Source organism: Pelodiscus sinensis, chromosome 32 (assembly GCF_052426305.1).
Source record: "Pelodiscus sinensis isolate ZL-2025 chromosome 32, ASM5242630v1, whole genome shotgun sequence".
NCBI lineage: Eukaryota > Metazoa > Chordata > Testudines > Trionychidae > Pelodiscus > Pelodiscus sinensis.
In genome coordinates, this window is record NC_143083.1 from 13,841,896 (window position 1) to 13,863,565 (window position 21,670).

At 47.0% G+C, this 21,670-nt stretch overlaps 1 protein-coding gene across 8 annotated transcripts in view; it reads right to left on the reverse strand.

Moving 5' to 3' along the window:
- GNG7 (G protein subunit gamma 7) overlaps positions 1-21,670 on the reverse strand; it is a 141,899-nt gene that overhangs the window by 92,459 nt on the left and 27,770 nt on the right. For 2 of the 8 annotated variants that reach the window (XM_089774919.1, XM_075902741.2), the window contains exon 3: positions 18,781-18,966. The exons of the other annotated variants lie outside the window; for them this stretch is intronic. In XM_089774919.1, coding sequence (XP_089631045.1) covers positions 18,781-18,873 — 93 coding nt within the window. In that variant the 5' untranslated portion in view covers positions 18,874-18,966. The remainder of the gene's footprint in view (positions 1-18,780; positions 18,967-21,670) is intronic. 8 annotated transcript variants of the gene reach the window in all.

Here is a 21,670-nt window from a genome sequence, read left to right on the forward strand (position 1 = left end):
AATACCAGGGTCCAAAGAGGACAAGGGTTAAAAAAAAATAAAAAAATCTAGCTTCCCTGCCACCCAATTAAAGCAATTCCCCAAAAGTCCTGGAGATGACTAACCACAGAAGTCTCAGAAGTGTAGCCGTGTTAGTCTGTAACTGTAAAAACAAGCAGTCCTGTAGCATCTTAGACGAACAACTTAGATTCAGGAGCTTCAGGGGGGAGCTGAGTTAGTCTGCTACAGAAAAAAAACAACAAATGGTCTGGTAGCACTTTATAGACTAACAAAACATGTAGATGGGATCATGGGCTTTCGTGGGCACAGCCCACTTCTTTGGATGACTGGAGTTATGAGTTTGGGATGTGAACACTCAAAATAAATAGGAGAGGGAAAGCAGGGGGAGGGGAGGGGAACACGGAGACAGAGCATCAGGAAATATCTGGAGAATGGGTACTTAAACCTAAGCAGATATTTGCAGATATAAGCAATTTGCAGGGCACATTTTGAAAGCTAAAGCCAGCAAAGCATGTTTACAGGCGCTGGGAGTGAACATGAAGCAGAAAAAGATCCTGGATGGATGGGGAGGCATCCTGGATGGCTCAGAAGGACTGTACTCATCCATAAAGAGACTACCAGGAGGATCCTACGGATCAGGCAAGTGTCCTGTATTGGAGATGCCGCATAAGAAGAATTCCCTATTTCCCTTTGCTCCTGTGCTGCTCTTCTACACACCCAGAAGCAAGACTTCTGGTTAAGAGGCATGAGTGATCACCATTGCACAATTCCAGGTGAGTCAACAGGCCAGGCCTCAAGTCAGCCACAGTCACAGCTGGAAGGAAGCAAGAAAATTAGAGCAGCCAGACACTAGAAGAGTCAAGAACTGCTCAGAGACTGACCACAAGACTCCGGCTGGCAGCAGGACACCTAAACAGGGAAGCCACCTTTAGCTGCAAGCAGGCAAAACCTTAGTGCCAATGCAAATTAGAATACAACTGAACTGCCACTGGGAGATCTGAAAGATTAGAGAACCACCCCTCCTCCCCGTTTGTCATCTTGGCAATAATAAACTTCTTCCAGCTTTCCTTCAGCACAGCTAGCGTCAGTGTTTGAGAGCTCAAAGTTATGAGCCATTTTATAAAATGAACTGGAATTCACGCGGTTAATAGTCACTGAATGCATCATCCATATAATGTATTATTACTGATGTCACAAACTGGGGCACTAGATTTTACCCTATTTACACAGTGACTTTATTGTACTGATACTTTGATCAAAGTGAACGCAGGGCCTTGTTTATTAGAACAACGAGAACGGTCTATCCACAACGAATTATGTACATTTAGTATACCTAGGAACAGATTGGTTCATTTGAATTTTAAAGCATTTCTGATCAGGTCTCCTATTGAATAGGCCAGAAAACCATTGGCAAGGGATCCCTTTAAAAAAAACATCAAGTATGTGCATGCTTCAGAGGTCAAGCTGTGTTCTTGTGATGCTCAATCTGACTTGGCCGCATCTGAAACATCAGATCTGTCATCTCCAATTTCAAGTACTGGATGAGCGAGTTCAGTTAGAAATAGCAATCTGCTCTCAAATTCTCTGCAGTCTGGTTAGTTCGTCACATTCACTGGCTAATTAAATTATTTGTGTAGCAACACCAGGTTTGGTGCTTTAAAAGCTCTGACACCATCCCTGCCCCCGTTACAAGGGAATCTAAACAAATGCTAACAGAAAAATATGTACCCATGTAATGCTGATGGGAGGATTCTACACAAGAGCACTTACCAAGCCCCTGTGAGTCTGGATGGTTACAAAGAGCTCTGGTAGCAAGTTTAACACTCTCCAGCAGCAAGAACAAAAGATGTTCCAGGCCTGGAAGCATGCTGTATTTTAAGAGAACATGAAAAGCCAGAGAGGAAACACTAAAGGCACAATTTGATATGTCCTGAGAATCTCCTCTCCTGCATCACCTTCCCACTCTCCTTAGGAAGAGACGCCCTGCTTACCAGTAAGACATTGCTCAACCGCTTTCCGGTCTGCCCTGCCTACTGCAATAAAGACAAAGGTAATGTGTGTGTGTGTGTGTGTTCTGGATTGATTCCAAGAACCCAGCTGAGCTGAAATCTAAGTCAGCTTGTTTTTCCCACTTACTGCCTGAACACAACAATGTTTTGTGGAGCAAACACACGTCACTTATGTTTGTATCTCCGCTGGAGTCTGGGCCCGTGAATACCTAGCTCCTTTCAACTTCATTTTCCTCTGACTTATTGAAATCTCGGTCACTGGGACACACCTTCTGCACCCTGGCTGGAGGGAAGGGTTTTAATCAGATTTTACTGAGAATAGACAAGAATTGCTGCAAGTGCCGGATCACAGGCAAGATGGCCAGCTATCACTACGAATACTTAGAAATGGCAAAGAATTTTGCAGGTGCTGAAATATGTAGTACTTCCCCCTTTGTTTCCTCCAATACTAAGTTAAGGTAGGGATGAAGAGAAAGAAACTTGAGATTGATAATTATACAAAGATCCACTGTAACAGTTTAGTATTGTTTTATGAGCTTGTGGAGAAGCTCTTTCAGAATTAGATGCACTCTCCTTTCTGCTATCCATAGACATATTGGCAGACATGTCATCAACAGGCACCCCTTCCTGTTCCCGGGACAGTAGAGTTAATTATTCATTGAAAAAAAATCTGTTTATGTGCAAAGTAAATGTAAGAAGAACTCCAGTTATCAGACCCTGCACTCCTCAACAAGGACCTCGCATTAAGGCTAACGAAACCAGACTCTGGATGACTCTGGTGAAAAGAGCAAGTTTAGAACAGACACAGCCAGCTCCTCTGTCCTTCTAGAGGGAATGCAGCACAGCACCTCCACTGATCACAGTGTAACCCCGCCCAGGGCAAGAGGCAGACTCAAGAAATCAGGCCCCCAAACACCAAGTCCTAGGCAAGACAATCAGGCTTTAGACAAAGGAGAAAAGAGGGTGGAAGAGGCAAGGAGACACAAAACACTGTCTGAACACAAGCACCTTGCTTGTAGAAATCAGCATTGGGGCAACAGCACAGAGACTGGGAGATCCAGCTGAGACTGGACACAGCAACTGAATGCTACCACCAGCACAGAAACTGCATCCAAGTGGCTCCTCTCAAAAGCCTTATTTTCAGCCCACCAGTGGGGACAGAGACAGAGTACAAGGTCAAGGCACCCTCGTCACCTTCCCGCGCTCAGCTTGTACCCATACTTCCTGTGCAGTGACATTTTCCACACCATTGGCCATGCAATCCTTTCGGAGGCAACCTTGGACCCAGTGACCCTCTGAGGAATTAACCAGACCAATGCTAGCAGGGCAACAACAGGTGGTTAGAATTCCCCTCGTTCCTCCCTCTTTGGGATAACAGGCCGGCTGGTGCACCAGCTTCTCACCAAAGCAGCAAGGACCTGCTTCAGTTGATCCAAATTCAAATCCCAGCAATGAATACGCCCCAGTGATTCCTTCTCAGTGTAGGGGGAGCACTAAGTCAGTCAAGGAGAGAAAGAGAGGGGGGCAATGGCAGGAGCTACTGGGCTGCAGAATTAGCTCAACTCTGCAGGAACTGCCTGCTACCTCTGCACAGTTTTGATTTCAGTGACGGGTGGACTGGAAGACCAGGGAATTGAGATGTGTCTCCAGCCATGAAGGATGTGGAGAAACCAGTTCCTGAAGACAGCACGGTCCACTGATCATCCTGCATTGCCACGAGAGAGGCATTTCCAGCCTGCATTACTAAGGGCTGCAGCCCACACAGCTAATCACTAGAAGGCAGAGGGGATGTTAGGCCAGGCCACTGTAATTTAAACTATTGATAAGCAACAATGTACTAAGGCTATTTCTATGCAATATCAAGTGTCTTTTATAAGGGAAAGGAATGAATCACTTTCCCAGATGAGCTGCTGCTTCTTGCTAGTTAGTGTCTCTGTATAACAAAGTGCAAGAGCTGGCCTCTTAACTCTCAGACTACACTAGAGTCACTTGTATTGCCCACCCCAAAACGGCAAAGTTTTTAACCAGTCCATTACTATGAACTACCCTTACCTTCACCAAAACCCAAAATGTTCACTCTCGCCCAGTCCAACAGCACTCAATTAGGGATGTAAATACGGGTAACGGTGTAACCATTACAAATCTTAACGGTTACACAGGCTGCAGGTTCTGGAGTTTAAGCCTTATATTGCGGAGCCCGTAGTGTGGAGCAGCAGCTGGCTCCCTGGGTGCGGAACCAGGAGCTGGATTACGCCCACTGGCTCCCTGCTGCCAGCCTTGCTTCTGGGGAGCCAGTTGCTGCCCTGCACTGCAGCCAGTGCCCAGCGTGTACCAGCTCTCAGCCCCACGCCCAGAGAGCCGGTTGTGCTGAGGGACATGCAGAATACACACTGGGCTGGGGCAGCGGCCAGCTGCCTAGGAATAGGGCCAGCAGCCGGGAGCTGGCGCACACACACACACAAAGAGTTTACCCATAACAAAAGCTATAAGGTGATGCTTATCGGTTAACCATTTAAACAGTTAAACTCTTACATCATGTGACGTAGTGGGAATTTTGTTCGCTCTTGTAGCCACGGTGTTGACTCGGTTTTGCAGTCACTATTTGCTTTGTTGTGCTGTGTAGGATTCCAACTGTCCTATGCTGCTCTGCTGTGTGTGCGTGCATGTGTGCGCGTGTGTCTATACACACACATATATAGTGCCCAGCAGGGGATGGGATCTCTGGGGGGAAACTCCTGAGGGCAGGCACATAGGGAATGGTCCAGGCTAGCCTGCCAGCTGAGCTAGGTGAAGGATTCAGCAGCCTGGAGGGCTGTGGGCAGTGGCTGAGAGTGAGAATTAGTTTTTCAGCTGGCTCAGGGAGAAGGGAGCCTAGCTACCCTGGGGGGGCCAGGGTAGGGGCCCAGAGCTGGGGCTCTGGGCCCCCCTTTCCCCAAGATGGATTGTACGGAATGCTCTTGGTTCCTGTAATAACAAATCTGAACTACGCGGTGTCTCTGTGAACCAATAACCCTTCTGTTCTACTTTCTGGCTGGGAGTCATGTCTGGATGTGGATGGGGGTGCAGGGCCCGGGGACTCCCCCACACTCCGTGACACATCCCTACACAAAACATATTAAAGTAATAATGGTCAGAACAGCTCAGTCAGCAGATAAGAAGGACAATACAATAATTCAGTAAGTGGATTCCTCAAATAACCTCACGAGTCTCCCAACATACCCAGTGTCCACAGAGTTTAGTTCACAATAATACAGGGCCCGAGTGCAGATCAGTGCAAGCAATGCACATCTGTTCTGCTTTTCCTGACAAAGTTGTACATGGGGAAAAAAAAAACCCCAAAGCTGGGTCAGAACTACTGCCTGCAGTTTTATCCCATGGAATTGCAGCGAGCATTAGGGCTTCTAATCTGCAAACAGATTTAAATAGTAAGTTACTTGGACCGGGCAAAGCATGCACAGTTGTTTCAATGCTTCGGGTGTTCAGTAAGAGGTGATAAATAACGAAGAGATAAATAGCAACTGCTAAAGGAGTCAGCCACCATTTTCAAGCGGCAGAGGGAAGCTCAGGGTTGCTTTATTTGAAGACTGACAGGAGAGCACAGCTACATTTGCAGGCGATGAAGCTGCACGGAGGAGAGTCAACTGGTCTCCCAAGGGATAGGACCACAAGAAGAGATGTGAGACTCCCTCAGCAGTGACTTTTTGAAAGTTCAACAAATGAACGTAAACAAGTCCTGCGCCACCCTTGGCAGGTATGTAGAGCCCTGCACATCTGAAGGATATCCCTGGGTAGCCACCCACTGCGCATTTGTGCAAATAGGGATGCGGATACACATTTTGTATCCACACAGGACTCTAGGGTACATGCACCACCACCAAACACGAACCTCCTAAAATGTTTACACCTAATTAATGGCAAATCCGAAGGGCTACAAAACAAGTGCTCACCTCAGGTTTACCCTTCTATCAGTAACTGTCACCTCCTTAACATGCACTCCCCTGAGGCGGATGAGCATTTCAGGCATTAAAGAGCACACATCAGACTCAACAGCACCGCCCAGCACACAAAACTCTTACGATTCCAAGAGGCACCTGTAATCTTTTAACAACTGTAAAAGCTCATTTATTTTACAGCCCCTAGGTCCATGTTCTCCATCATAATGGAGCATTAGGGCCAGCTTGTTTCACAAGCCCTGCGGCAATTTTAGAGCCTGTTCCTTTCTGCAATCCATCTTTTGGAGAAGTGTAATTGTGACTTTCCACTAATCTAGTGATCAGCAGATGCATAAGCCCGTCACAAATCTTTGGCTGGCAGAAGGGAGATGACCCCAAGTTTACACAGGAAGGGCAAAGCAGGCAGATGCAACTGGGGTATGGATTCACATCCTGGACCAGCTGGCCAAATGTAAGGAATAGTTTGACCGTAACAACCTCCTCCACACCCCAAGAGGCACATTAAGGGTTTTAAATCACCTGCTCTAGCTCCAGTTTCCAATCCCAGCAAATACACTTCCAAAATATGTTAAACCTTTTTCCTCCAGCCCCATTGCAGCAAGCCACACAGAACAGAGGAGTGGAAAGGTTTGATTAACATTTCCTTTCTGGTTATTTAAAAAGGAGCAGGCTCCGATTCTTGGCAATATTTCCAAATGACTTTGTAAGGCTTTTAAATTACTCCCTCAGGATTGTGAGGTCTTCAGGGCTGGAACCATTTATACTGCACCAAACACTAGGGTGGGAGTGGGAACCTAAGGCCTGGGGGTTGCCTGGATTTGGCCCCCGAGCCTTAAAGCTTCCCCCAGCATTAGGGCGCCCGTGTTGGCACTCCAGGCCCCCCCTCCCACAGCTCCTGGTCCCCGACAGATTTTTCTATGGGTCAGCAGCCCCCAAGCCAAAAACGTTTCCCCACCCCTGTACTAGGGAATCCTAAACCTGACAAGCAACTCAAGATACCTCAAGATAGAGCTTCTATTCATTATTAATGAGGAAGAGGATAGGCAGCATATGCTTACAATAAGCCAGCAAAACATATGTTTGGACTATTAGCTTCGTGGGTCCTTGCAAGATACTTCAGCCAGGCAACACATCTTTCTGGGCCCACTACAAGATTACTTTACGAGTCATTAACAAAGTGCTGTTTTGTTTATGCTGAATAGAAGCTTGTTGCTGCAGTTCGTTTTCCCCGACTGGCTTGTAAACAGTGCAAGCACGTCAGATACTAAACTCAGAGATGATTAATAACACGTGTGGCTGCTGTAATCTTCATGCATATTCAGTCCAAAAGTCTACTCAAGAACCGAGAGGTGAAAGAGTTTGCATAAATTTGGAGCAGTTCTCAGAAATGCTACTCTAATCTTCCTGATAAACAAAGTGCCACCTTTGGTGTTTTCCACAGAAATAAGCCTTTTGTTTACAGATCTTGCAGAATTCCACTCCAGAGGCTAGCCTGTTCTTGCTTGGCCAAAACAAGCCTGACCTCAGATTGCTGAAACAAACATTGCTCCCTTTCTCCCAGTGCAAAGGTAAAAGCAGACACATCATGCAGTGACCGAGCTGACCGAGAACAGAAAGAATGACAGCAAGAACTCCTGTTTACGGCCCACATCCCTGCAGGGAAAAACCCAGGTCCCAGAGCCAAGAGAATGACCTGCACTGGGCACGCTTCTGGTTTAGATCATCAAACTATGTTCTCATAATTTCTCGGCTGCTGAAAGGTTTGCAGGAAGGCAAATGGACCACTAGTCCCTTAACTGACTCTCAGCCCTCACACAATGCTGGGACAGACATTCCACCCTTCATTCATTGCCAGGAGGCTTTGAAAGATCCTTCATGCCACATTTCGACCCTCCTGCACTGTGCCTTGCATTTCAGGCCAGAAGCCCTGCTCTAATCTTCCCAGGCTAGTGCATAAACATGCAGGGACTCCTGGTAAGCCAAGTAAGGCCCTTTGGAAGACACCCAGTAATCCAAATTCACTCCAGTCTGTCACCCAGAAACGTACACGGCCAGCAATGCACTTGCCCAAGAATAGCTTCTAAAATTCTCAAAGTCAATGCAAACAGAAGGCATGCAAATGCAGAGGCAGGGCCGGGAAGATTCCTTCCCAGGGAAAACCCCACAGGTGGGAATTCTGTGGGAGGAAGTTTCTGGATGAATCTCTTCCAAATCCTTCTGCCAGGTGTAGGGTTTGCCTCATCCCTATAGGACATACCTCAAACATGGCAGTTTGTGGGAGGGGGAGTGGCAGGAAACAGCTGTTGCAAAGCCCTATGATCGTATCTGTTTTTATCTTGGGATTTTGTTAAACCTCAATATTTTACTTATTTTATTTTTAAGCATCAGCCTTCTGGAATCTTGTGATGAAAGACGCTCAGGGATTTGGTTTATAAGTTTCTAGCCCTTCTAGATTCAGAAAAAAGGGCCTGAAAATGAGTCTGAGCCTAACAAAGGGATGAACCGAAAGAGACCAATAGAAAGTCCCTCCAACGCTCATCTTTTATTTTTACATCTCACGATTTGGGGGTGAAGGCCTGACATGATTTTTGAACACAGGAAGCTGGCAATCTCTCCTGTGCACTGAGTCCAGCTTCCAGCACCCCACCCAGCCCCGTGGCAGAACAGCTTGATTCATATCAGCAAAACAACCCCACAGCAGTTTTATGAAGTTTTTGTGCTTATGCTTTAGCACAAATTCAGACTGGATACACCAGCTATTTGTACAGATAGTGAATCAGGTCGGTATTTGTACCAGAGTAGCACTAACAAGTCCCAAGCCTAATCAAAGCCCCCAAAGAATTTACAATAGACAGAGGGGAGGAGAAAACGAAGTGAAGTGACGCACCCAAGTTCAAAGGAGATCAGCTGCACAGCAGGAAACCAAATCTAGGTCTCCAAACTCCTAGCCCAGTGCTCCAGCCACTGGACAATGCTGTCTTTCATCACTGAGCTGTAGTATGTACAAAACTCACAGAAGATGAAATGGCAGATGGCAAAAGGTTAGTTGGCTGCAAATAGGATTTGATTTGCTACATCACTAATCAAGTAACTTAGGGACCTGTTACATAGTGTACAATAGGCTAATTAAAGCACCACTGATCTCAATTAGCTGACTCAGACACTGGGACACATGCTCGCATGATTTTGAATCATGGAAGAACTGTAATTGTCTGTGAAGTAATCATCTGGCTCATTTTGTAATATTCCCTTCTGGGCCAGAAGGTCACAGAGCCAAGACCCATACCTGGAGTTCATACTTCACTGTTCCATCAGCATTGCATGACCCTAAAGGGGTGATGCATTGCTGAAGGAGCAGTTGCGCAGGAGAAAGATTCCACATACAAATATTGTAATGGGACAGTAAGAATGCTATCCAGGCATTCCATACCAGAATGAAAGCGCACAATCCAGTCGCAGGCTAAGTGACAAATTATGTCAGTTTTCTAAGAAGCCCAACATATGTAATCAGCATTGTCAGACAGTTTTAGGTGGCAAGCCAACACTATAGGTCTGGTACACTCACCCCAATTACAGGGGAAGCTGAGAATCCCACCATCAGATTCCCTCTCCTCATCCCCGCAGGCTTCACATTTTTGTCCAATGCTAAGAGTCTGACCCAGAATTCTCAGGAAGAGACAGCTGCCATAGCATTTCCGCATGCATCGGATGCTAAAGCAACCTGCCCCTTGTGATGTTGTTAGGAAGCTTGTTTTCTGGCAACTGGCTCTAAAGACAATGGATTCCTGAAAATGGGAGGTTTAGGGATTGAGAAAACAGAAAGCAGCTTTCTCTTTCTCCCTTCCTACTGCTAGCGCTCTATACCTCAAGGGATCAGTATTTAGAGATGGAAATCCACAGGAACCATTGAAGCAACCAGGAAATATGCTACTAAGCACTAATCACATCTGTTTGTGGGCTTCTCAGCAAGCCAGTAAGAAAAGTAGGAAACATTCTAAATAGGTCAGCTGCTGAAAGCCAAGGAGAGCAGTCTGATGAGCCTGTGCCATCAGCACCTAGGAGAAAGGGATCTCTGCGCATGTAGTGGTTCCATAGGGGATTCAGGAGGGAAGGTGCACAGAGTAACAGGTGACAGAAGTTCCCCAGAAACCAAGCAGCAATGGGCAAAGAGGAACTGAAATAGCAAGGAGCTCCTGCAGAGGGAGGAGAAATAGCCAACCTACCCTCTCAAAGGCATGTTCAGATGTTCAAGGCAAGCACACAATGGCAGCCACATCTGCCTACTCAGCCATTTCACTGCCAGTATTGTAGGCCAGATCTCCACTAGACCCGGAAGGTCGGCTTAAGGTACACAACTCTACTTACATAAAATACATAGCTGGAGTCAGCTTACCTTAAGCCAAGTTTGGTGCCATCTTCACAGTGGGAGGCTGGAGGGAGAAAACGCCTCTGTCGGCTTCCCTTACTCCTCACGACTGCGAGAAGTACCGACGCCAACTGGAGCCACCCTCAGCGTTTGATTTAGCAGGTCTTAACTAGACCCGTTAAATCAAATACCAGAAGATCGATCTCTGGTGCAGCAAGTAGAGATGTGGCATTAATAAAAGCATTCTGGGATACTGAGAACAAGCACCCATGCTCTCAGGCTTTGTGTTTCTATTAATGAGCAATGGGGAAAAGGTTACACGCCATAAACCCTTCAGACAGCCACACTGTATCTGCAAGAGTTCATTCTCTAAAGAAACAGAACAAGCTACTTTCACCATAAACACTTGGTGTTCTATAGTCTGCTTAACAATATCTTGTTAGCCTTAGAAAAGTGTAACATTGCCGATAGTTAACTAGCTAACACTGCAGCTCACTCAGGAGAGTACAGCATCCATGGAAAACTGAATTTGTGTTTCACTGGTAACGCTTAAAACTATTTTCAAAAACATTAAACAGGCATGGCAGTTTCCTCCAACTAGTTGGAAAACTAAATTTATAAAAACACCAGGGAAAAAAGTGTGTTACAATAATAGTTCTTTCCTTGGCTAAGAAATGTGCTAGATGATTTCCAGATCTCTCAGTCTCTAACAACATCAGCAAAAATAGCATTTTTCTTTCCTCTATTAGTGGAAAAGTGAGTAGTGGGGGAAAAGATAAAAACCCTAAAAATATGCCTAGGATATAAAACAGTCAGACAATCCACAATTTGGCAAAATAGATTCAATCAAAAGTCATCTGCATTTCCATCAGAAAAAAGTGTTCAACTCACCTAAGGATATGGCACATGTTCCAAGCTGGGAGTTTGTTTTTAAATACTTAAATTTAAGTCTATTTAGGTTTTGATTAGCAAAGCAAAAAGTGTCTGCTCCATAATGGGTGAGATTTAAATTAAAATTTTATGCAGAATAAGTATTTCCAAGAACTTTTAATTTGGACAAATGTTATTTAGGTGTTCAAAGCAGCCCAGAAACACTTCAAAATCTCTTGTACTTGCAGCTTCACTGGAGGAGCTCTTAGCAATTTAAAAATATTAACTAACCATGCCTGTGTCAGATAACTACATTGCAATCAAAGGGATTTTTTCACATGACACTCGGCCTTCTCAAAGTTGGGAAATTTTTTAAACTGCACCCGGACCTACCACAGTTTCAGAGAGCAACTGGAGGAAGAAGGGTATACAACTGGAAAGGAAGAGAATTTAAAAAGGTACACTGTAAATGCCAAAGTTGAAACCTAATTGGGACAATTAAGTTAGCAATTTGTAAAGTACCATGTGATTTTTAATTATTAATGGTCAGGTTTTCTCTCTCATCTAGTGACTGCCACCCGAAAGGTATATTTTAATATAGCTGTACCCATAAGCTGGATATACAATGCTTTGTACTAAATATTCAACAGAGAACACTTGAAGTGGAAGAGGTCATTGAGTCAAGTCCCCTGCCCTCACAACAGGACTAAGACCATCTAGATCCCTGACAGGTGCTTGTCGAATCTGCTCTCAAAAATCTCCTATGATGGAGATTCCACAACCTCCCCTAGGCAGTTTATTCCAGTGCTTTACTTTCTAATTGTCAGGGTGGTTATCATAGAATCCTAGGACTGGAAGGGACCTCGAGAGGTCATCGAGTCCAGTCCCCTGCCCTCATGGCGGGACCAAATACCGTCCATGTCCAACCTAAACCTCCCTTGCTGCAATTTAAGCCCATTTCTTCTTGTCCTGTCCTCAGAGATTAAGGAAAATATTTTTTCCCTCCTCCTTGTAGAAACCTCTTAGATACTTGAAAGCTGTTATATCTCATCTCAGTTTTCTCTTTTCCAGACTAAACAAACCCGGTTCTGTCAATTTTCCTCACAGGTCACGTTTTCTAGACCTTTAATCATTTTTGTTACTCTTCTCCAGACCTTCTCCAATTTGCCCACATCTTTCCTGAAATGTGGCACCAAGCACTGGACATAGTACTCCAGCAGAGGCCTAATCAGTGCAGAGTAGATCAGAAGAATTACTTCCGTCTTAGTTACATCTGTCCCGTTAATTCATCCCAGAATGTTTTCTGCTTTTTTTGTAACAGCACCGCACTGTTGACTCATATTTAGTTTGCTGTCTACGGTGACCCCTAGATCCCTTCCTGCAGTACTCCTTCCTAGACAGTCACTTCCCACTTTGTATGTGTGTAACTCATGAGCACTTCGCATTTGTCCCAGTTCTGGACGGAGGCATGGGCAAGCCGGGCAGTGCCCAGGGCGTCAACCAATGAAGGGCGCCTGATGGCAGCTGTAAGGGGCACGCGGCATCCCTTACAGCTGCCATCAGGAGCCACGCGCCCAGCTCCCGTAGTGCCAGCCCGCCCGCATCCCCGTGGCGCCGGCCAGCAGCGCCCTTCAGCCGGGCCAGGCATGCACTGTGTGCCCAGGGGGTGGGCACCGGGATGCGTGCTAGCGACCGTGACCGGCCCGCGCATATGCCGTGTGCCCTGGAGGGTGGGCCCGTGCTCGTGGGGGTGGGGGGGGGCGGGGGGGGCCCGCGCTCCACGGGTGGGCCTGCACATGTGCCCTGCGCCCAGGGGCGGTGCCACACGCCCGGGCCCAGGGCGCCAAAAGGGCTCGGGCCAGCCCTGATTTGTCCTTCTTGAATCTCCTCCTATTTACCTCAGGCCATTTCTCTAGTTTGTCTAGATCATTTTGAATGATCACCCTAACCTCCAAAGCACTTGCAACCCCTCCCAGCTTCGTATCATCTGCAAACTTTATCAGCATCCTCTCTATGCCATATCTAACTAATCAATGAAGATATTGACCAGAATGGGTTACAAAACTGATCCCTGCACAATCCCACTTGTTTTGCCCTTCCAACATGACTGTGAACCATTGTCTCTCCAAGGCTATGCCTACACTGAAGTGTTACTTCAGAATAACTGCACTTATTCCAAAATACATGTCCACACTGCAAGCTGTTATTTCAAAATAATGTTGAGCTGGAGGACTTCTTAGTCCGACTCCTGTAACCCTCATTTCACGAGGGCGGAGGGAAGTTGAAGGAAGAGTGCTCTCCCTTCGACTTCCTGCTGTGTAGACAGCGCCAAAAGCCAAATTAAGCTATTTCAACTTGAGCTACACAATTGACGTAGCTCAAATTGCGTCGCTTAATTTTAGTTTTGCCCAACATGTGCAATGAACTGTAACCACTCCAGAGTAAGACTGGCAATATTAGGCCAAATGGAATAAAGCACACGCTCCTATAATGAAATTATTCAGGAATCAAAGAAGTCTGATTTGCCTCCCAAACCAGGCCAAACCATTAAAGTAACATGCCCCTCCCTTCCCAAGTTGTACTTTCAGGGATGACCTTCATCCATCATTAGAGCAACATTTAACATTCAGTTTTGTATATAGGACTGAGGGATTACAAGAGAGATTGAGAAGTCGAAAAATCTCTTTAGCAAATAGGGAAAGACATGGAAACAAGGTTAACAGTGTTGTTTAGAGTTACACGTTTCTCCCAGGACAGGTTTCATGTTCAGAGGAGCTTCTGAGGTTTCATTTCAATGTACTTTCATATTATACAAGTGCCCTAACTTCTAGAGGCTGCTTTGAAGTCGACAAGCTATTTCAGAGGGTCAATTAATAAAGAAGCTAGAAAAATAAAGTCTTAATGAATCTTGGGTAAACACGATACTTCGGATGCAACAGTGATAACTGGAACAGGGCAACATTATTTCTATTGGATCTAGGTCAGCAACAGGAAGACAAGAATCACCAGAAATTTTAAAAATTAAAAAAATTTTTGCTGCTAGATAAATACAGTTATATTTTAAAGACATACTGGTTCCGCAGAGGCCTCTGAATGAATTCCATTGATAAAGCACTGGTTATTCATCTAGAAGAGTTGAATGGAACAAAAGGGCTCTCTTAAATGCATCCTGAAAATAGAAGCCAAATCTAGCAGTGACATTTCAAACATGTGCCCTACTTCAGGAATTAATTCAAGAGGGGAAAAAATGCCACACAGCAGGGGTAGGAAGCGAAGCTGAAGAAAGAGTCTAAGCCCCCGAAACAACTCTCTACTCTAGTGAACACGTAACTTTGTATTTCTGTGTGCAGGGATATACATAGACAGTCTCTACATGTTGAAACATATTTCCTCTCTGGAATTATAAAATTAGCACCTACTAAAGAGATTACCAATTAGCAATATGTTAGCCTGTGGGCCAGATTAGTCGAGCCCAATGCAACATGCAGTGAACAACAGAAAATTAATCCACAAATGTTTTCATTACATTTTTCAGTTTGCATTATGCTGTGACTCAAGCCAGCATTTCATTCTGGTCCACTGGAGGGCACACTCTGCCAGCTATCTGAATGCTGCTTAGGATACATTTTCTGTCCACCAAATTCAGTTCAGCACACTAGGGGTGCGTCTACACTGCGGCACTAGCTCGAAATAAGCTACGCAATTTGAGCTATGCAAACTGCATACCTTATTTCAAACTTATTTTAAGATAGTCTATTATGAAATTTGGCACTGTCTACACAGCGCCAAATTTTGAAACAGACTGCTATTCCAACATGTCTTTTAATCCTCGTGGAACGAGGTTTCGATTACATTTTGAGATAACGGGCGCGCTGTCAAGACGTGGAAAACACTATTTCGAGATACTGGAACTATACCCAAATAGTGCCACAGTGCAGACGTACCCGAGGTGAACAGCAGAGTAATGGGGGAGGCGAGATAACGACGATGAACAAACAAAAGAACGTGTGTTGATTTACACTCTACCCTTTCAGTGAAGCAGGCTAGGGGGCCATTTTGGTTAATACACAGCAACAGGAAGTGTTACTCCACTTCTGCTACCATTTGGAGAAACCTGGGGCACTGTCAGTCATACAAACATGGACAGCTCTAGCCACGCTTAGTTGGTACAACCATCACTTGGGCCTCATTTTAGCAAGTGAAAACCTGCTAACATATCCGGGGACAAGGATCTCTCTCAAATCACTAGCAGAATCAGTCCTTGGCCAGTTATAACTAAACAGCTTTTCTGTATGCTGCAAAGCACAAGGCTAAGGGACACACTGCCCTCTTGTGGCAGCTCAAATTCTTTAGCCAGAATCTATTACCAGTGACATGGGGGACCAGCACCCCAAAGGCATTGCTCTCTTGAAAGTACTGGAAGAGGACAAGTCGAAACTAGCAAGCTGTTTTGTGAAAGCATCTCTTCTCCAAATCCCTTGATTTCTAGTTTGTTTGCTTTCTGTCCCATGAGAACGGAGTTTGGAAGAAAGACAGTCTGAGGACGAGTCACCTGAGTGCACGGGACCAGTCTAGAGAGGAATCACCTGCAAGGTGGTTCAGTTTTATTTAATAAACCAAACAGGATTTTAAGTCCCCATATCACTATTTTATGATCCAAGGAAGGAAAAACAATCATTGCTTGACAAAAGTGGCTCTGAAGGAGCCATCTGCCCTCTTCTTACGATATATTTTAGACATAGCCATCTGTGTACCTGAATCCATGTGTACAAGAACTTCTCTTGAACAGTAAGAGTTAGGACCCCCAAATTCGGTATGCAGCTACCTCTGATCGTAAGGTAAGCATGGTCGTGGCTTGTCTGTGCTAGGATACGAGGATGAGAGTGGAATGTGAATGTTTCACATCACAGGGGAAGGGAGAGGTGAGAGAGCAGGGACAGATACTCATGAATAACTGCAGGAGGTAGCATGCGCCCCAGTGAGCAGTCGCTGGTCAGCAGCGCAGCCCCTCTGGGGAGAAGGTAGTGGGCAGGGAGTGCAGCTCCTCTCCCACCCTGGGGTGGCCACAGGGATAAGCCAGAGGGAAGGGTGCATGGTCCCCAACCCAGGGAATGCCAGGTAAGTCTTCTAATCATATATATAAATAAATTAGAGAGAGTCAGTCTCTCTCTCTCTCCCTCCTAAAAGATGAGAACAAGGACCACGAAACGTGGTAGGCAGCTTCCTCGCATCCTGAACTGAAGAAAGGTCGGGATTTGGTTGTGCCTGGAATCGTCTGTTTTCCATAACGTGGAAGGGGGGGGAGGCGCTGAAAGCAGGGGCACCTATGCTCCACAGTGACCACTGGGTACCAGCAAGTGCAGGGAACAAGTCAGACTGCAGAGTGACCATAGTGGGACGACTGCATCAGAGAGAGAGTGGCTAGCTGGGGTCAGAGCTCTCCATATTCCTGGCCATGGATAAGTGGCCCCTCTGCCCCCAAACCTCTGCCTGGTGCCGGATGGCCCCGCTGCCATGGCCTCCCTGGAGGAGCCAGGGGGAAGGGGACTGGCAGTTGCAATGCTGTCCTTGCCACTGCGGGAGGCCCTAGTGAGCCACTGTGATGTACTTGGGGTGGCTGTTTACTCATGTGTCCCTAGGCCCACTCTGGTTAGCATTCACTGGTTGCTGTGTGGGCGACCCCTACTGGCTTGAATCTGTAAGCACTGCCCAGTGCGGAGTCGCCCTGAGGGTCCTCATGTCACTTAGTCCATGGCCCAGCAGGTCCTCACCTGATGAGGGAAGGGGTCTGAGCAAAGGAAGGGTGTGGCTTGGAGAAGGGCAGTCTTTGCTGGAAAAACATGGAGAGAAGATTAAGCTGAGTACTGGGAGTTAAGGGGCAGGTGGAACCCTACCCCAAGGGGTCTACGACTGTCTGGCCCTGACTCCTGTAACCACATCACGTCTGTGCTGTATCCTGGAGAAGCAATAAACCCTCTCTGTTCTACTGGCTGCAGAGGCTCATCTTGCTGCGGATGGGAGTGCAGGATTTGGGGGGAGGAGGGGTAACCGCCATGCTGCCACAGCCACCCTCAAACTTTCCAGCCCCCTCCCTGAGAATCCATTGGCCTGAGCCCCATAACCCTTTCCCTGAATCTTGCACCCCCGCGGCCTGTGCCCCCCAACCCACCCAGTCCCCTGCCCCCTATACTGAGTCCCCCCACACCCGGTCAGCTCTCTTCCCTGAAGGACCCAAGCAAGCAAGTCTAAAAGTAAGTTTTCTAGTACAGAAACATTTGAAGAGTTGTCATGTTACTGGATTTTGAGGGGAGCAGCCAGAACACTGCTGCACCCATGGGGGGGTGTTGGCCCCCCTATGTGCCACTTTTGGGGCCATGTGAGGTGTCAAATAGAAGCCTACTTTCTTCTGATTCCATATATGCTATTCATGTGATTGGATAATGTTGGTATGTGAAGTTATAAGCATATATTGTGTGGATACCAAATGTTTCTCTATATGTGGTTGAACTATGGGCAAAGCAGCTCAGCCTATGGACATGCTAATGAGCAAAGCTCTGGAACAATAGCCCTCTATAGGCCAAGGACACACCTCAAGAGTGGTGACTCATACCTAGGAGCTACCAGCAGGGAACACAGGGACAGGCCATGGGCCAGGTGACCTGCTGTAGCCAAGAAGAGACCAGGAAGGAGGGATAAATAGGCCATGTGGCTGACTCCATCTTGGTACTCAGCTCAGCACTTCATCCCAGATGCAGCAGTGCAGGGATCGAAGAGCCGGAAAGAACTGTGGACCCATCCTGATCCTAGGATGTGCAACAAGGACTTTTAAGCCAGCAGCTGTAACATCTCTGCTAGAGCCTGCATCGAGAACTGGGAGATGCATGTAACGTACTATCCTTTAACAGCCTTGCTCTCATGCTTTTCTTTATTGTAGAAGTAAACCTTTAGATGTTAGATTCTAAAGGATTGGCTCAGCGTGATTTGTGGGTAAGGTCCAGAGGGTAAATTGACCAGGAATGTGGCTGGTTTCTTGGAACCGGACAGAACTTGTTCAGGGTAGGTGGGATTGGGTTCTAAGACCCCTCACCTGCGTATGAGGCCTGGGGCCATCTGGGGCACGAATATGGCTAGGGTGTCGGAGGGGTTTTGCTCATGAGGCTTCAGGCAGGCATCTGGAGCGCTCTGTGGGACTGGTGTGTGGCCTGTCTGGGAAGGTCTCCAGTCTGGGGGCTGTAAGGAGCCTCAAATTTGAGCAATTCACCCTGAGCGGACGCCCTCAGCTATGCCCAAACCGGCCTGGCTCGTCACAAGAGTACGCACATCAAGGAAGGCAAATCAAGTATTTACTACTGTAATTGAAAACATGTAGATAAATCTCTGGATTAAGCATTTTCATGTAACTTTGTATTAAGCCTTTTTATATAGAAAATGTGTAGTAAATCTTGGTTTAATGTCATAGTCCCTAAGAATAATTAAGGTAAAGAAAAAGTCTTGGTATTAGAAGTAGAATAGTAGAAGTAGAATAGATCTCTCCCCTTTACTTGATTGCCCTGTTGAATGAATGAGGCATGGAAGGTGGTACCTCCAAACAGCTGCAACAATTGAAGACGGAAATAGGACCAAATCCACAGATAATAAGACCAGTTAGGTGGACACACAGAGAAAGATCAGACATACTGACGGCCTTGGGAGTCAGAAGCAAGCACCTTCTTTGGAGGCAAATTCAAAATCTCTTTCAAGATGAATGTGGCAGCATTGAGGACACCACCTAGAAGAAGGCGCCACAAATGACTAACAGTTAAAGAGGACTAATAGATCTACATGAGAGGGAAGCTACTATACATGTAAGGTGCCTTGCTGGGGACCCTGGATCTTGTCAACATTGGAGCATGATCCAGATCAGCAAAAGGCTGGCTTCTTCCTTCCCTATCTAACTCATCTGGCCAGTGAAGTTAGGGGGAGCAACCAGCTGGTAACAACAAGGCGGAATGGGCACATGTGTGTGCATGAGCGTAATATGTCATAAGCGTATGGTACAGTGTTGATGGATACATGTATTACCAATAAATGTGGGGCTTTGCCTTATCCCCCTGAAAAAGATCCCGTGCAGTTCTTTAAGCATAACAGTCTTCCCTGCATTTCCCAACAAAAAGCAACCAGAGACTGGACAGATTGGTTTCTGAGGGAGAAATAAAAGCTAGAAAGTATAACCATGTAAACAGATAACCGACAAGCCTGGGCTTAGCTGTTACTGTCCACAGTTATACACAACCTCCTGCACAGCTCCTGGGGAGCCGGCTGCCACCCCGCACTGCTACCTCTGTATCAGTAGCCCGAGGCTGTGTAATGATCGGAATAGCTGCATCGGGGCAACAGCTGGCTCCCCAGGAGCTGGGCTGGCAGGCAGGCGCCGGCTTTTAAGATTTGAGCTTTTCAGCAGTTACACAATTACCCAGTCTTTAAACATCTCTACTACAAACTATCCCCGGCGCAGCTAAGCAATGAAACAAACTGTGTGGAAGGCAAACGGAACATGTGAACATCAAGGAGGGAAGAGGATTTTAGGAACATAACACATCAGGGTCTCGAATGGGTGCAAACTAAAATGGAAAATTTCGGCCGAATGGGAATGTAATCTGAACAGTATGATCCAATAGCCTTTGAAAAGTCTGCCAAAGAACTCACCCCATAAACACACCTATTAACACTAGACTGTCCAAAGCACGAGAAGGGGCCCACAATCCCGCACTGTCTCTTGGGGACAGGCCCGATGGCCAACAAGCAAGCAGTCAGATCTGGGAAAGCATTACGATTTTATGAAGCATCACTTTTCATTTTCTTCAGCATGAGGAAGGGAAGGGTCAGGCAGGTGTGCCGACGGGCCCAGGGTGGGGGGAGCAACGGCAGTTTAAAAGGGCACTGATGGCAGTGGCAGCCAGGAGCGCCTCTGGGGCCTTTAAAGAGTCCAGGCATGGACAGTAGGTGGAGCCCCCCTTTGGGGAGGCGAGCCCGTGGTTCCACTCCTTCCACCCAAACCCATTCATCGGGGCCAGAGCCAGGAGACTCTCCCTGCGCCCTCTTCAGCCAGAGCCATAAGCCTCCCACTCCCAGAGAAGCCCCCAGAGCCTCCCCTCAGGAGAGAAGTCACGGGCTAACCTAGGCCCCCCTGCCTGGAGAAGCCCCCAGAGCGCTCTCCCCACCAAAGGAGCCCCAGGCCAGCCCCAGCCATCCCTGCCCTCTCTCCCCCAGACCCAAGTTGCTCTTGCTTTGTCTCCTCAAAGCCACTTACAATCTACCCCATAAGTAGCAAATACCGTTAGGCTGGCTCTGGGGAAGGGAGGGGAGGCGCGGCTGTAGCAGATGCAGGGGTCCTCCAGGCAGGTGGGGGATGGGGCTGAAGCCGGCCAGAGGGGCCTCTCTCTCAAGGAGGAAGCGCTCAGGGTTTCTCAGGGGAGGGGGGGAGGCTCGCGGCTCTGGCCAAGGGAGGGAGAGAAGGACTGATTGTTTTGTCCTGAGGCCCAGAAGTGCTGTTGGCAGGTCTGGGTAGGGCACTAACTTGGGATCTGGGAAACCTTGTTTTGATTTCCTGCTCTACCACAGATTCTTCTGTGTGACCTTGGGAAAGTCAGTGAGCCTTTTTATGACTCCATTCCCGTCTATAAACCCCAGACAGCAATGTTCCTGGGCTTTACAACAATGTTGTGAGCATTCAGGGCCAGGGAGCCACCCAGAGACAGAACTGGGCCTTTTCGTACCATTTCACACGAAGGGGTTGTTTGTGCACGGTGCCCTTCACCAAGCCTCTACACACTGTTCTGGACACAATCTGCAGACGTGATCAAAACGGTACACCGTTCAATCAGTCATCCTTTCCGTGCTAAATTCGGCTTGGCGTTAGCTAGGAGACCCATGAGCTATCACACTCATACTATTATGCCAAAGCTAGAAAGGCTTGTTACAATTCTCCTATTAAAAGATGCCTGAAGTGCAGTCGCAGCCTGACACATCCTACAAAATGCAGCATCCAGACAGCAAATGGCTGCTTCAGCATTTCAGGGTGCAGCTCAAGCACAATGCCTGAAGATTTAGCATTTAACTGCCAATAGCACAAAAGACAGCTGTTCAACTAAATCTCTGTACCCAGTGGTGAAAAATTACCCTGTGGGATAGATACCGCTTTCTGCAACATAAGAATGTGCTGCAACCACCAGCTGTAAACACAACTATTTTAAGTTCACAGCAAGAAAAGTCTCATACGGAGCATATGGATAAGGGCAGCAGGTGGACAACCCCTAAAGAGAGCTGGCACTCCCTGATGTCACACATACCGTCCTCTCCTCCCCAGCTCCACTCTGCCAGATATCCCCTAGTGCCTTTCCACTGAGCCCCAGAACCTTTACAGGGGACAGAACAAAATCAGAACATTCGAACAATATTTGACACACCTGGGACAACTCTTACATGTGCCGGCC